The 14,944-nt window shown below is 43.9% G+C and overlaps 1 protein-coding gene across 1 annotated transcript in view; it reads right to left on the reverse strand.

The window, feature by feature from the left end:
- akt1 (v-akt murine thymoma viral oncogene homolog 1) overlaps window positions 1–14,944 on the reverse strand; it is a 78,703-nt gene that overhangs the window by 15,212 nt on the left and 48,547 nt on the right. The window contains exons 3-10 of the mRNA XM_034195280.1: window positions 12,711–12,839; window positions 11,077–11,188; window positions 10,014–10,140; window positions 8,923–9,054; window positions 8,773–8,838; window positions 7,536–7,604; window positions 5,530–5,655; window positions 1,630–1,758 (exon numbers count right to left, since the gene is read on the reverse strand). Coding sequence (XP_034051171.1) covers window positions 1,630–1,758; window positions 5,530–5,655; window positions 7,536–7,604; window positions 8,773–8,838; window positions 8,923–9,054; window positions 10,014–10,140; window positions 11,077–11,188; window positions 12,711–12,839 — 890 coding nt within the window. The remainder of the gene's footprint in view (window positions 1–1,629; window positions 1,759–5,529; window positions 5,656–7,535; window positions 7,605–8,772; window positions 8,839–8,922; window positions 9,055–10,013; window positions 10,141–11,076; window positions 11,189–12,710; window positions 12,840–14,944) is intronic.

A 14,944-nucleotide genomic window follows, 5' to 3' on the forward strand; every position in this document is an offset into this window, starting at 1 on the left:
ACCACCGAAAGGTTTGGTCCCTTTTAGAAGCAGCCAATCACAGAGCAGGATTTCACAAGCTTTGTGGCGTGACAAAGCTCCCTGTTAGATGTCTTTGTTTTGGATGCGGTTTCCTTGCGTTGTCTGAAGTGTCAAATAAATCAAGATAAATTAACACAGTAAAGCTCAGGAACTCAACACAAAATATCACCGCGAACCAGCTCAGTGAAGACGATTTTTTCAAGTAGAGCCAAGCAAAGCAAAAAGTACAACAGACATCCAGTCGTCACTTTAAGTCACCGGTTAGAGTTTCAGAACCTTACAGTAAAACAGGAAGAACCAGGACCCTAAAGACTTGGACCATGATTCTCTTGCAAAGGCATCGTTGAGCTTCTCTGTCCTCATGACTCCATCAGCTCCTCCCAGGCATGTCTGAATCGCAGAGGTTGTGGACCCAGAGACACGAATGTCACTGCTGAGATAAGTGAATCATTCAACAAATTCTACACTTTCACCACAGATTGCTGTAGTGAAGGCCTGGAACTTAGTCCTGATCCAGGACAATCACAAATCCAGATGCTCTGACTCCGCACTCTGTAATCAGGGTGTCTATTGATTTCACAAAGTTAAGGTCAGTGAACCTTTCCTCACTGACAAAAACTCAAATAACTCCACGATACTACCAAAAAAATCCGGTCCACGCAAGCACTGAGCAGAGTGAAACACATCCCACGATGAACAAGACTCATTCCTCACTCTGCACGGTAGTTACAGTACCCGAGTCTAGGCCAGCTATGACGCAGCAACTTGATGTCCTGAAATAACCATTTTAATCCATTATTAAAGAACATAATTTTGGGGAATGTTGTAACATGCTTAAATCAGGATTGAGAAACCTTTTCCCAAGAAGGAAATCCAGGTTCAACTGATTTGATTTTTCCAAGTGCAAGATTAGACGTTCTGAATTCCCCAATGCCACTGAACGCAGCATTAGTCTAACTGAGCAGGTCTTTGTTCCTGAAGGATTGTGGGTGAGCGGGCTCACAAAGGTACTGGCTACATCCAGGATGGTGCCACACAACAGCTGTAGCCAATGTGGGAGGAGGGTCACGTTTCCTGTGGCACTGCCAGGCTCATTATCTCTCAAAATTCCAACGTGGCGACTCGAAACATTGATATGGCAACTGTGTCAACATGGACAGCCTTCACCTCCAAAAGATTTTCACGGCAACAGGCGAGGGTTGAGTGCAAACCCTGGACCGCTTCATCTCAGACGCACACTAAGCGGCGTCAGGTTTCACAGCTTACTTAGGGAGCCGCTGCCATACCTGCATACAAACAGGGCGTGGCCACACCTCGCCGGGGCCGGCGAACACGAGAGCAGGCCGCCCTGCCCCGGGTACACTGCTCACTCATTAACTGTGGAGATTAGAGAGGCATTTCAGAACAGCTGCCCTTTCTCCCACATGCTTCTCCTCCATCAGGATCCAACAACACGCACGGCATTCCTGTTTGGAATCTAATCTGTGATATGTCCACTTTCTCTGAATGGACTTTAGTGCAAACAGCTTCAGAAGCTGGGGGGAAAAAACAAACAAAAAATCAAAGAGCGTGACTTTGTCAAAGGGCAGTGGGGGGCGCTGTGGTTACCTCAGGTGCCAGGTACTCCGGAGTCCCACAGAAGGTTTTCATCGTGGCACCATCTTTGATCCCCTCTTTACACAGACCAAAATCTGTGATCTTTATGTGCCCGTCTTTGTCCAGCATGAGGTTTTCCAGCTGAGGGAAAAAAAAGAAAGAAAGACAAGAAGTTGGCATCATCGTAAAATTCACCAAAAAGGTCAAGAGAGAAGGCTGGAAGGTTAACTGATAACTGCACAAAGATAGCCAGAGCAAAGCGCAGAACGAAACACAGCGGCTTCAACAAATCACTAATTCAGAGTAACAAATCCAACGAGAGCTGAGGCAAAGCTACAACATAATGCATGATGGCAAACAGGCATATTTTATTTTAAGAAAACCTCTTTTCAGGTAAGTCCGAGAAACGTTTGTGGTGCTACTGCTGGTCATAAGATTCGTGCGGCACAGCCACAGAAACCAGATACTGTTCATCCCGATTGAGTTGCCAACGACAAAGTTTCTGGTGGTCAGCAGACAGCGAGCAGAGGAGACGAGGATGAAGTCATTATAACACAGATTAGGGTGTGCCGCCGCCGCCTGTTACCTTTGTTTATTTACTCCAGTGTAGGTAAAAGAGCAAACGAATAGTTTGAACATCTCCTTATTCAGGAAGGCCACGTGTTTGCAGCTGAAAGGAGAATTTTCCAGAAATATATGTGGTCCTGACTTCAGGTGGGATTCAGGTCATGTTCAGACTGCAGGCAAAGATTTGTCATTTTTTCCAAATCAGATCTTTTCGGAGAGCCAATCCTTGCTGGTATTTAGATCACTTTGTTAGTTCAGACGTCACAGCCACTGACAGCTTCAGCAGCATGAATTCCAGCATTCCCCTCGCTCTGGATCTGATGGATGTTGTGCTATAAGTGATGGAAAAGACACTTTTTAAACCTGACTTGAGCGTCCAGCGTGAGATGCATCTGCAGGAATCTGACAAATCACAATTCAAACCACTTTCAAACATAGTCTGAATCAAGAAAAAAAAAATCTGTTTTCTTTTTTTGTTTTTCTTGCACTGTTCAGACATTCTGGATACAATCTGGGTATGTCAAAAATCTGACTTGAATGTACAGCAGCATGGACATGGACACGACACTATTTGGAACGAAAGAAAAACATCATCACTTACACCCACAGCCGGAGGAGTTTGCACAGAAATAAACACTTTTTTCATTATTAAGAGGAAAAAACAGGGTGGGATACACAAACATAGATGAAGTATCATGGCCTTTGAATTGCAATCCCCCCCCAGTTAAAGTCACCTGGCAGCTGTAGCTCACACGTGGCGAGCAGCACAGGGCCAGAGTCAGCACATCCTCCAATCCTGCTACACTGGCATTTTCACGAGAACCCTAACAGGCGCATAAACCCAAGGGAGAGCGCGAGGAAAGGAGGGGGAGCGCCGTGCTGACCTGGCTACTATAGTTTTATCAGCTAACGTGGCTACAGACAGCAACAGAAACGAGGCTACACTTCCAGCGCTGCCAAGTGCCACGATCGAACCATAGCCTGTCAAACATGAATATGCAGATAGACATGAAAAAACAGTCTGAAAGACCCTCTCTTACCAGCTCATCTCCTTCCCCATCATGAAAGACTACATACCAGGAGCGCAAGGAGAGCGCTCCCTACGGAACTCGTACCAGGAGCATAAAGAGAATGCTCCCTAGCAAACACGTACCAGGAGCACAAGGAGAGCGCGCTCTAGAACTCGTACAAGGAACACAAGGAGAATGCTCCCTACAGAACTTGTACCAGGAGAGCAAAGAGAACGCTCCTTACGGAACTCGTACCAGGAGCGCAAGGAGAGCACTCCCTATGGAACTCGTACCAGGAGCATAAAGAGAATGCTCCCTACCAAACACGTACCAGGAGCACAAGGAGAGCATGCTCTAGAACTCGTACAAGGAACACAAGGAGAACGCTCCCTACAGAACTTGTACCAGGAGAGCAAGGAGAATGCTCCTTATCGAACTCGTACCAGGAGCGCAAGGAGAGCACTCCCTACGGAACTCGTACCAGGAGCATAAAGAGAATGCTCCCTACCAAACACGTACCAGGAGCGCAAGGAAAGCACTCTTTAGACCTTGTACCAGGAGCACAAGAAGAGCACGCTCTAGAACTTGTACCAGGAACACAAGGAGAATGCTCTCTAGAACTTGTACCAGGAACACAAGGAGAACGCTCCCTACAGAACTCGTACCAGGAGAGCAAGGAGAACGCTCCTTACGGAACTCGTACCAGGAGAGCAAGGAGAACACTCCTTACGGAACTCGTACCAGGAGCGAAGGAGAGTGCTCCCTTCGGAACTCATACCAGGAGCGCAAGGAGAAGGCTCCTTACGGAACTCGTACCAGGAGCGAAGGAGAGTGCTCCCTTCGGAACTCGTACCAGGAGCGCAAGGGGAGTGCTCCCTACAGAAGTCGTACCAGGAGCGAAGGAGAACGCCCCTTACGGAACTCGTACCAGGAGCGAAGGAGAACCCCCTTACGGAACTCGTACCAACCATGAGAGGATATTTTATATATTTTTTTAACTGAGTGCTTTGACATTTATTTATAGACTGATTTTACAGACATTTGGCTCCTCTTTTCTGATTGGGTCTGGATCTGGGCTGCTTGCTTGTGTGAACTTGGTTTTATATGTCCTGTGACTGACGCCTGTTCACATTTCCGTCAGGTTATTATTAATATAAAAGCTGAAGTTGCAGCTTTAAGACCAGAACATTCAGCTTCCAGAACAGCACACATCCCGTGTGACTCATTAACATTCGAAACGTTACACCATAGGCTCATCGGCAGCTTTAAACAATTGTGCAATCACATCAATGTTTTTAATACACTCGAGCTCCTTCATGTTTCCCCTACAGGTGCTTTTTGTTATTTATGGTGTTATGTGGTGGGTTTTATTTTATCTCTTTGTTTGAAGTTTATCTGATTATTTTATGGTTTAATTTTTCCAATTTATACTGTTTAAATGTATTGTGTTTTCTAAGTTGGTGGTTCTAATCCCTTCCCCATCATTTTTGTTTAAATGAAGTCAATAAACCAAACTTCAAACAGTTATGCTGATATGAAGAACTAAGTTCTGCACAAGCCTGGAGGCTCACTGGTCCAGCCTTACTCCTCGATACTGTAGCGTGAAGCAGATGAGAGTCCACGACTCCCTGACGGTGGGATGTCAGTCCATCGCAGGTTACGTCCCTGGCCAAAAGGTTTGTTCATAATTTATGATGAGGATCATCTTGCTCAAGGACACACACAGGTAGCACGATCAAGAATCAATCCCAGGTGTTAATATTACTGGACCACCTGTATTAGTAAGGCCAACTAATACCCCACTGACCTACAGTACCTGCTCTGCTGTTGATGTGTTTCTGTGGCAATGAAGTGTTGGATCTTGAATCTAACAACCAATATATTCCCTCTTCAGTCACTAAAGGTCAAATTTTGAATCAATGAGACTTATTTTAAATTGTTTAAAAAATAAAGGGCTAAACACTGAAGCTGAAACTGTTAGAATCACTTGATTCCTCCAAAGCTGCTGCAAGTGAGAATGTACCAACACCTGTGACCCTGGTGAGGAACCAGAAGGACCTGCAGAGTCTTTAATGTTTTATTTAGAAAGATATCAAAATGCAATTCAGTAAAAATTTACTTGGGAAATTATTTTAACATTCATAAGTCACCAATGAGGACAAAAAGCAGCCCAGACAAGTGTGTGCGACAGAGACTCAGACAATCAATATATTTACATCAGCGTCATGATTTAGAATGACTAATAAAAAATTAAAAGGAAAGTCGTTAGCTCCAAACAGCGAAGATGATGAAAGAAAGTGATCCCGCCCCCATCCAAGGCCTGCCCCTGGACTACCTTCAGATCTCGGTAGACCACGTTCCTTTCAGCATGTAGGTAGTCGAGCGCTGACACGATCTCTGCACCGTAGAACTGAGCCCGTTCTTCGGAGAACACCCGGTCTCGGGACAGATGGAAGAAGAGCTGGAAAGCGCAAAGATTGACAGGGTGAGAATCCAATCAGTGAATGTACGAGGGCTGTCAATAAAGTTACGGTCCTTTTTATTTTTTTCAAAAACTATATGGATTTCATTCATATGTTTTTACGTCAGACATGCTTGAACCCTCGTGCGCATGCGTGAGTTTTTCCACGCCTGTCGGTGACGTCATTCGCCTGTGAGCACTCCTTGTGGGAGGAGTCGTCCAGCCCCTCGTCGGAATTCCTTTGTCTGAGAAGTTGCTGAGAGACTGGCGCGTTGTTTGATCAGAATTTTTTCTAAACCTGTGAGACACATCGAAGTGGACACGGTTCGAAAAATTAAGCTGGTTTTCAGTGAAACTTTTAACAGCTGATGAGAGATTTTGAGGTGATTCTGTCGCTTTAAGGACTTTTCACGGTGTGAGACGTCGTGCAGCGCTCTCAGGCGGCGTCATCAGCCTGTTCAAGCTGAAAACCTCCACATTTCAGGCTCTATTGATCCAGGACGTCGTGAGAGAACAGAGAAGTTTCAGAAGAAGTCGGTTTCAGCATTTTATCCGGATATTCCACTGTTAAAGGAGATTTTTTAATGAAAGATGTGCGGACGGGTCCGCGCGTCGGGACGCAGCCGACGCGGTGCGGCGGCACAGGAAAAACACCTCCGTGTTGATAACCATTTGTAAAATCCAGGCGGCTTTTGATGGCTTTCAGTGGAGTGAGTATATGAGAAATTGTTTAACAGGCAGGACATGTTCCAACTTGTCCTTAAGGCTTTCAACAGAGGTGTTTTTCCTGTGGCGGAGCGTCGCGGCGGCTGCGTCCCGACGCGCGGACCCGTCCGCACGTCTTTCATTAAAAAAATCTCCTTTAACAGTGGAATATCCGGATAAAATGCTGAAACCGACTTCTTCTGAAACTTCTCTGTTCTCTCACGACGTCCTGGATCAATAGAGCCTGAAATGTGGATGTTTTCAGCTTGAACAGGCTGACGACGCCGCCTGAGAGCGCTGAGCGACGTCTCGCACCGTGAAAAGTCCTTAAAGCGACAGAATCACCTCAAAATCTCTCATCAGCCGTTAAAATTTTCACTGAAAACCAGCTTAATTTTTCGAACCGTGTCCACTTCGATGTGTCTCACAGGTTTAGAAAAAATTTTGATCAAACAACGCGCCAGTCTCTCAGCAACTTCTCAGACAAAGGAATTCCGACGAGGGGCTGGACGACTCCTCCCACAAGGAGTGCTCACAGGCGAATGACGTCACCGACAGGCGTGGAAAAACTCACGCACGCGCACGAGGGTTCAAGCATGTCTGACGTAAAAACATATGAATGAAATCCATATAGTTTTTGAAAAAAATAAAAAGGACCGTAACTTTATTGACAGCCCTCGTATGTTCACATTATCGCACTCGCACCGATCAGTTTAGTATTGGTGGCTCAGATTTCTCCCAAACACGCAACAAAGGTCAACAAAGTCAAACGTCGAGGAAATGTGAACTTCCGACATGCACAAAATAGATTTTCGACAATAATGTGAATCTGCCATCAAACTGTGCAGGTAGACTTCAGAATTTCCAGCCAATCTTTGGAGATCCAAGTTTGCAACAAGATGGTTTCCCTCCCACAATTACGGCATCAACACAGTTTTTTTGTTTTTTTTTTTGGGGGGGGGGGATTGTTAGCCAAGTTCAACTTTGGACAATCAGTAAAATGTCACAAATGTCTTCACAAAAACGCTGCACAGGGAAACCGTACTCATCATCGTAATTGTGGCAGGACAACAGTCTTGGTAAAACTCTGATAAACGCGTGGAATTCTCGGGTCTCTAAGTGTCCACCATCATGTCACGTATTACTTATGGTTACAAAGAAAAAGTGCTTTTTACCTCACCGCCGTTTGCATACTCCATGACAAAACACAGGCGGTCATGTGTCTGGAAGGAATATTTCAGGCCCTGCACAAAAAGAACCACATATACAGTCAGATTCATAAGTAACTGAATAGTGAAAGTTTGTCATTTTTACATCACCAACACAACAGAGCAGAAATGTGCTTGAAGGGTAAACCGTTAGCATTAAGCTAAGAAGAAGTCAGATAAGGGCCCTGAGGTCCACTGGTGCTGGTGTCTATCCCTGGATTCTGTAGCATGCACAAGATCCCCTTGAAGGGACACACAATCCCTCCATTTTCACATCCCATAAGTAATTGGACAGACTGAATATAAGGATTATTTTTCATAAAAGTCATCACTTTAACAGCCGGTTATCTGGGGATGGACACAATAATATTTTCTTGGGCTTCAATCACAATCAATAAAAAATACAAACAGGATGGAAAACTGTCTGGAGCAGGTACTCCCCCCCAAAAAAACAATATAAATAAATAAACAAACAAATAAATAAATAAAACCCTGAATGACTGTGCAAGAAGGAGACGAGTGAGGGAAGCCACCAAGACACCCAGACAACTGAAGGAGTCACCGACTTCTGTGGCTGTGATTAGAGAAACTGTGCAGGGTGTCACTGTTTTCTCTTGCATCAGCAGGTCCACAGCTTCATGCTGGAACAGAGAAGGATTTCCTTAAAAAGAAGGCATGAGATTTCAGCCTCTGTTTACTCAAAGGCACATAGGAGACTCAAGCCTAGATTTGATATGACTTCTTGTGTTAGAGTTGTTCTTGACTTCTGCTGATGCAACAGACAAAAGTTGCACCATCCATAGTTTCTCTAATGTGGGAAAGAAGAAGAAACATCTTCTTCTGGTGAGAGTTTAAACTGCGAAGTTCAGGAGATGTTCCTCAATGACCTTTCACCTTGGCCTCTTTAAGGTTGGGTCAATTAATTCTCAAGTCAACTTTTTAAAGTGCCCGTCATTTCTAAGTCTGTTTCAGATTCAGTAGGTTTCACCTGTGGAGAAGCTCTTATTTTAAAGACAGGTTTCCACCAGTGCAAAAAGTATGTGGAGTTTTGCTATTAAAGGTGCAGAGCAAGTGCAGTCTTTGTGAGAAGCTGTTCTTCATGACCGGTTTTCTGACTGGATGCCATTAGGGTGGACTGAAGCAGCTCCTGGAGATCTGTGTCAGTTAAAAAAGGTTTGCTTAAAGTAAACGAGGAGCTCCTTACTGTCAAGAACGGATGCTTTGAATTCTGGAGCACTCTGTTTTCTGTGAGTGTGTGCGCCACTTCATCCTGAGGGGAGGACAAAGAGCGTCTGTGAAAACCGTTTAGGTATCAGTCATTTTTGTTTTCAGCCCTTCGCTGGCAGCCACTCACTTTAGCTACGATCACCTCCTTCTTAAGGATCTTCATGGCATAGTAGCGTCCTGTGGCCGTCTCCTTTACCAGAATAACTTTGCCAAAAGTGCCTTTTCCCAGGAGTTTGAGGTATTCAAAGTCATGCATAGTCTAAAGAGCCAGGAGAGAGAGAGAGAGAGAGAGAGAGAGAGAGAGAGAGAGAGAGAGAGAGAGAGAGAGAGAGAGAGAGAGAGGCACAGCCATTAACAAATCTACCAACCAGATGATCAACACAAGCATGCAGGCTCCAGTCCTCCAACGCGCTGGCCTATATGTGGTCATTTCTCCGCTAACCTCTGAGCTCAGCGCTATACTCAACATTTGAAACGGTTCTGTGAGGACATCCAATCTGTTGACCTTGGAAACTGTTGTGTCACGACTGAAAAGCACGCGTGGTGGGTGGAGTGGACACGTGTGCATGGGTGTTTGGCAGGGGGGGACCTGACAGACATGCTATCTGGTGCTAAGCCACTGGCGAATGATGTTCGGAAACTTGCATGTGGCTGGAATGAGGTGAAGGATGGTGGCCTGAGATGGTTTAAACACAGAACAGACAAGCGTTAGATAGAGTGCACAAAGGCACCCAAACCCCAAACTCCCCCCATTTACAGAAAAAAAGTGTTACAATGTTCCTGATCTCGGGCCACAACTCACCACTGCTTTCATAATTGATTAACCGATCAATTTTTTGTCTGTCATTAGGTCCATAATATTATATATAAAATACATATATACATATTTTAAAAATGGCTATCATGATCCTTTTTGTGATATCATCGTTTCTAAACAGATTCATACCACTTTCAGCAAAATCAGACATTTTCAAATCTCCAAAGAGAAAAAAAGATGAATTGTTTTGCATCGCCTGCCTAATTTTGGTCCTTGATAGTAAAAACACTAACGAACATCATTGCAGAGATTTGTTCACATTTTCTTCTTCTTTTTAAATCAGAGTTCTTCTACATCCCAGTGAAGGCTGCTGCACTGATAATCAGTGAAGCTGTGAACATCGGTCAGATGAGCGTGACGGCGGGAAGAAGCAGCATGAAGGGGGTGCTAACAGTCCATACCACTTTGTGTTTGGGTTTGGTTAGGTACATTTCCATGTCCACTGGGTCTGGAGAGGAATCCATCATTTCCTCCTCCTGTTTCTGCAGGCTGACCGCCACGGCCTGGATGGCTTTGGTCCATTCTTCCCTGAGGGATGACAAAGATTACACCTGGCCAACCGTGTAATTCTTATCAACAGGAAGTCTGCGCTCTGCCAACAATCCACAAAGCATGTAAAACTAGACAAGAAAACCATTTTATTTTAATTGCACAACACAAATAAGCTTTGTACAGTGGACGCGGGTTTTGAAATGTTCATTTCTGCAGATGACTTTTGTGAGACAGATTATTTCCTGGTGTTTGCTAGAGAGAGGGGATGCCCTGGTTTCTTAAATTTCAGATGATTCAGTGTACAGTCAGTACAGACTAAAGCAGTGTTGACCTGATCTTTGGGTTCTGAGGACCAGGATTGGGAAATAAAGAAGAACAGTTTTACTGGAGGTCATTTACTGAATACTTTATTCAATGGCATTAGTCTGCTTCAAATGTGGTTACTTAAATTATTATTGTATACTGCCTATAGTCAACTATGGGTGGTCATTTTTTTTCCCCTTTTAATGTTTTAAATTTGTGTTTTATGTATTTTTTAAAATCAATGTGATTTACATGGTTGTATTATTGTTTTTAATTGTATTTTACTTTCTGCACCTGAAATCAACTCTAATGTGAGGATATTCATTTGCTCACAAAATGTTGAAGTCCAATATTAATAAAAAAAAATGTAATTATTATTATTAAATGTTCCTAATGCTTAAAACATCTCCTGATCCTGGATCCAAAATAAGTTCCAGATCAAATTCAAAATAAAATTTCTCATTTTCTCAGATGTCTTCTCGCCAAATTTCATCAACATCCTCTCACAACTTTTTGAGTTTGAGTGGGCCAAACATTCTTCTGGATCTCAGTTCCAGAATATATTCAGAATAAAACGCTGACTGTGCAGAAATATAAAGGTTTGTTTTGTTTCTTTGGACAGGGGTTAAAGTAAAAAGTGGGATTTGGATCTGTGTGTGTTCGACTTGCCTCTCCTCGGGGGTCTCCACGTGGAAGGTGCGCTCGATGACAGTGGTCCACTGCAGGCAGCGGATGATGAATGTGTTGGGCCTGGGCCGCTCCGTCTTCATCAGCTGGCACTCTGACCACAGCCACGCAGGGAGGGAGTGAGGCGGAGAGAAGGGCCAGTGTTGAGAGGAGACAGAGCCACAGTTAGAGCCATTTGTCTTTATCGCCACAAATACTGTCGGCCAATTTGGACATGAACAGGTGCATGATGTCTGAGGAAAAGCAGCTCTGACCCTTAAATTGTCAGTGGGTGAAACCTTCAGATGGCTCATCATTTCACAGGATAAACCACAGATAAAGAGTGAAGTGCTGTGCTTCTGGATGCACGATATTTATTTTTCGTAAATATGCAAAGTCAGTAACTTTATTTAAAAAAAGAACCTTTTTAGTATTGTGACTTTTTTTTTTTAACCAATTTGACATTTTAGTGTAGTATGTGGTAAAGCTGTGTTACTTGTATTTGGTACACTCGATGTGTACCAAATACACCAAATGTGTAGTATCTCTGAGCTCTGCACCATCCATGTTTATCATGTTTTGTTCCTGTATCCTTTAAAACATGACCGACTGTACATTACGTACTTGATGTGAAATTAAACCTTCACTTATTGTTATTTTACAAACAGAAATGTTCTTTTTTAAAGTTGGTTGTTCTTGTATTTACAGACTTTTGCAGCAAATAACTGTCTTGTAAGCAGTTTTCCAAACAATTCCTGATCTTTGGAAGCTGAGTTTTCCATCTGTACCTCCTCTGTGTTAACATCTGTTCCCAAATGAAACATGTCAGCAAATATGTCTAACAGTAACATCAAATGGCCTCCGCCTGATCGATGGAGGACGGGGAGCGGACCACCACTGAGATCCAACATGGCTCCATCGGGGTGGATCTGTAATCCAGCTGCAGCAGCCCCATCAGCAGTGGCGGCTCCCCCCCACCCATGTCCTCTGCGGAGGGGTCGCCACGGTGACAGAGCCATGCTGATGCAGCCTCGGAGCGCAGCCCAGATAACTACGAGAAATCAGGCAGCTAATAGCCACGATAACTCACGAATGTCGGAAACATTTAGTGAAAGAAACAGAATGTTGTCAAACTGGTGCGTTCAGACATCTCAGCAGCTTATCACAGTAACTTTAGCTGATGTGAAGATGTTTCGACCTCAGCAGCTTGAGATGTTTGAGATGTTTTTTTTTTCAACTTCACAGTAAAAGAACAAGAGGATGGAAATTATTATTATTATTATTACTATTATTATATACTGGAGCCTTGTATGCTCATTCAGCAGCACTGATCAGTTAGAAAGGAACTCATTTCTTTTAATCGGGATGATCACATCGGATCCACATGATCATTTTGTACATGCTGGATGTCCTTCCTGACTCCAGATGTAGTTGGGAGGAAGAGTCATGGGCAGCCTTCAACCGCCGACCTGCTGCGCTGCCCAGAAACGCGCACCAACACTACCGACAATTTAACAGCGTCTTAACACAGTCGCTGAAGATCTGATTATGAGGTACAAGATCAGAAATTAAATTTTTAAAAAGCAGTAATAATTTACTACAAATACAACATGAATATAACATGCTGGTTTACTCACGTGCAACAGAAAAGTTATTTAAGGGGCTTTCCAGCTGATCGACGTCCTGCGGTCGCTCTTTGTATCCGATAAACGTACCATCATTTTTCAGGAGAAAATACCGCGGCCTCCAGGTTTTGATGTATTCTCCTGGTAGGAAAGAGAGCGAACGTGAAAAACACTCCTGAGTGCGACTCTGAAAACATACATGACACATGAAGTCTCATTACATGAGATGTGAACGAGCATATTGAACATGTGCGTCTCATCAATGCATTTCAGTTAAATTTACTTAAGAGTTCAGCCTCGTATTAGATTTTAACACCAGGATCAGGTTTAATTCACATTTTCTTCATGTTCATGTAAGATTCCCATGTTATTTACACTTTGGGCCTCCTGCCCTTCAGGACAATGAAGCCGTTGATCTTTGGCAGAGGTACACGCTCTCCGAGTGCCCTCTCAGTGTAAACACATTCACACTCTGAAACTGCTAATCCTGATCACCACGATCTTGAATTTTTTACATGTAGTTTTCTGATTAATGACAAACGCTGATCCTCTTCCTGGTTTATTTCCCGGAGGTAAAATTACCGCTGCTACTTGCTATGCTGTTCACTCATGACTACCTTGTCGTTGTCTTTCTTTCAATGTAGGTCAGCTACCGGACAAACTGTTACATTACTCGCGGACGGGACATTTTTCATGACTCCATTTACCCCCATTCCACACACCGGAAAACCTGCTGAATGAAAATTTGATATAAATGACACCTGGAACTAATGATTATTTCTCTGGAGTATTTGATTGACTGCATTGGAAATAATGAGATTAGACCATTACCCACTAAGAGGTTCATTGTGCTTTTTTTTCCAGCAGCTGCAGATAATCTGTCTACATTAAACTGGTTTCAAACCGAGTGTGTAACAACAAACCATGAAACTGGAACACTATTTTAAACATACTGCACCAGGAGCTGTGTGTCATTAAAACAAAAAACACAGACTATGAATGATGTCATCATCTTCAGAGGTTTGAAATCTCCGAGGATGTTTGTTTGTTTGTTACCAGGATTACACAAAAACGACTCAGTTTTCATTTCAGGAACTTTGGTGGAAGGGTGGTCAAGGAGGAAACCACTAACATTTGGAGCAGAGCCGATTTTTACTGTTTTATTTCACTTTTACATCATGGCATTTTTCAGGAATTTTCAGGAAAGGGGGAGGCACAGGTAGCCTGCTCATATAAACAACAACAAAACACTCTATGAGTGCAAGTTAGGGGGCATAGTCAAACAGTTCATTTTGTGATACAATCATGAAATCTGGCACATACGAGGTCTGTCAATAAAGTATAGGTCCTTTTTATTTTTTTCAAAAACTATATGGATTTCATTCATATGTTTTTACATCAGACATGCTTGAACCCTCGTGCGCATGCGTGAGTTTTTCCACGCCTGTCGGTGACGTCATTCGCCAGTGAGCACTCCTTGTGGGAGGAGTCATCCAGCCTCTCGTCGGAATTCCTTTGTCTGAGAAGGTGCTGAGAGACTGGCGCTTCGTTTGATCAAAATTTTTTCTAAACCTGTGAGGCACATCGAAGTGGACACGGTTCGAAAAATTAAGCTGGGTTTCGGTGAAAATTTTAACGGCTGATGAGAGATTTTGAGGTGATACTGTCGCTTTAAGGACTTCCCACGGTGCGAGACGTCGCGCAGCGCTCTCAGGCGCCGTCGTCAGCCTGTTTCAAGCTGAAAACCTCCACATTTCAGGTTCTATTGATCCAGGACGTCATGAGAGAACAGAGAAGTTTCAGAAGAAGTCGGTTTCAGCATTTTATCCGGATATTCCACTGTTAAAGGAGACCCGTCCGCACGTCGGGACGCAGCCGGCGCGGTGCGGCGGCACAGGAAAAACACCTCTGTGTTGATAACCATTTGTAAAATCCAGGCGGCTTTTGATGGCTTTCAGTGGAGTGAGTATATGAGAAATTGTTTAACAGCTGGACATGTTCCAACTTGTCCTTAAGGCTTCCAACGGAGGTGTTTTTCCTGTTGCGGAGCGTCGCAGCGGCTGCGAGACGACGCTGCAATCCGTCCGCACGTCTTTCATTAAAAAAATCTCCTTTAACAGTGGAATATCCGGATAAAATGCTGAAACCGACTTCTTCTGAAACGTCTCTGTTCTCTCACGACGTCCTGGATCAATAGAGCCTGAAATGTGGAGGTTTTCAGCTTGAAACAGGCTGACGACGGCGCC

Source organism: Thalassophryne amazonica, chromosome 19, assembly GCF_902500255.1.
Source record: "Thalassophryne amazonica chromosome 19, fThaAma1.1, whole genome shotgun sequence".
Taxonomy (NCBI): domain Eukaryota; kingdom Metazoa; phylum Chordata; class Actinopteri; order Batrachoidiformes; family Batrachoididae; genus Thalassophryne; species Thalassophryne amazonica.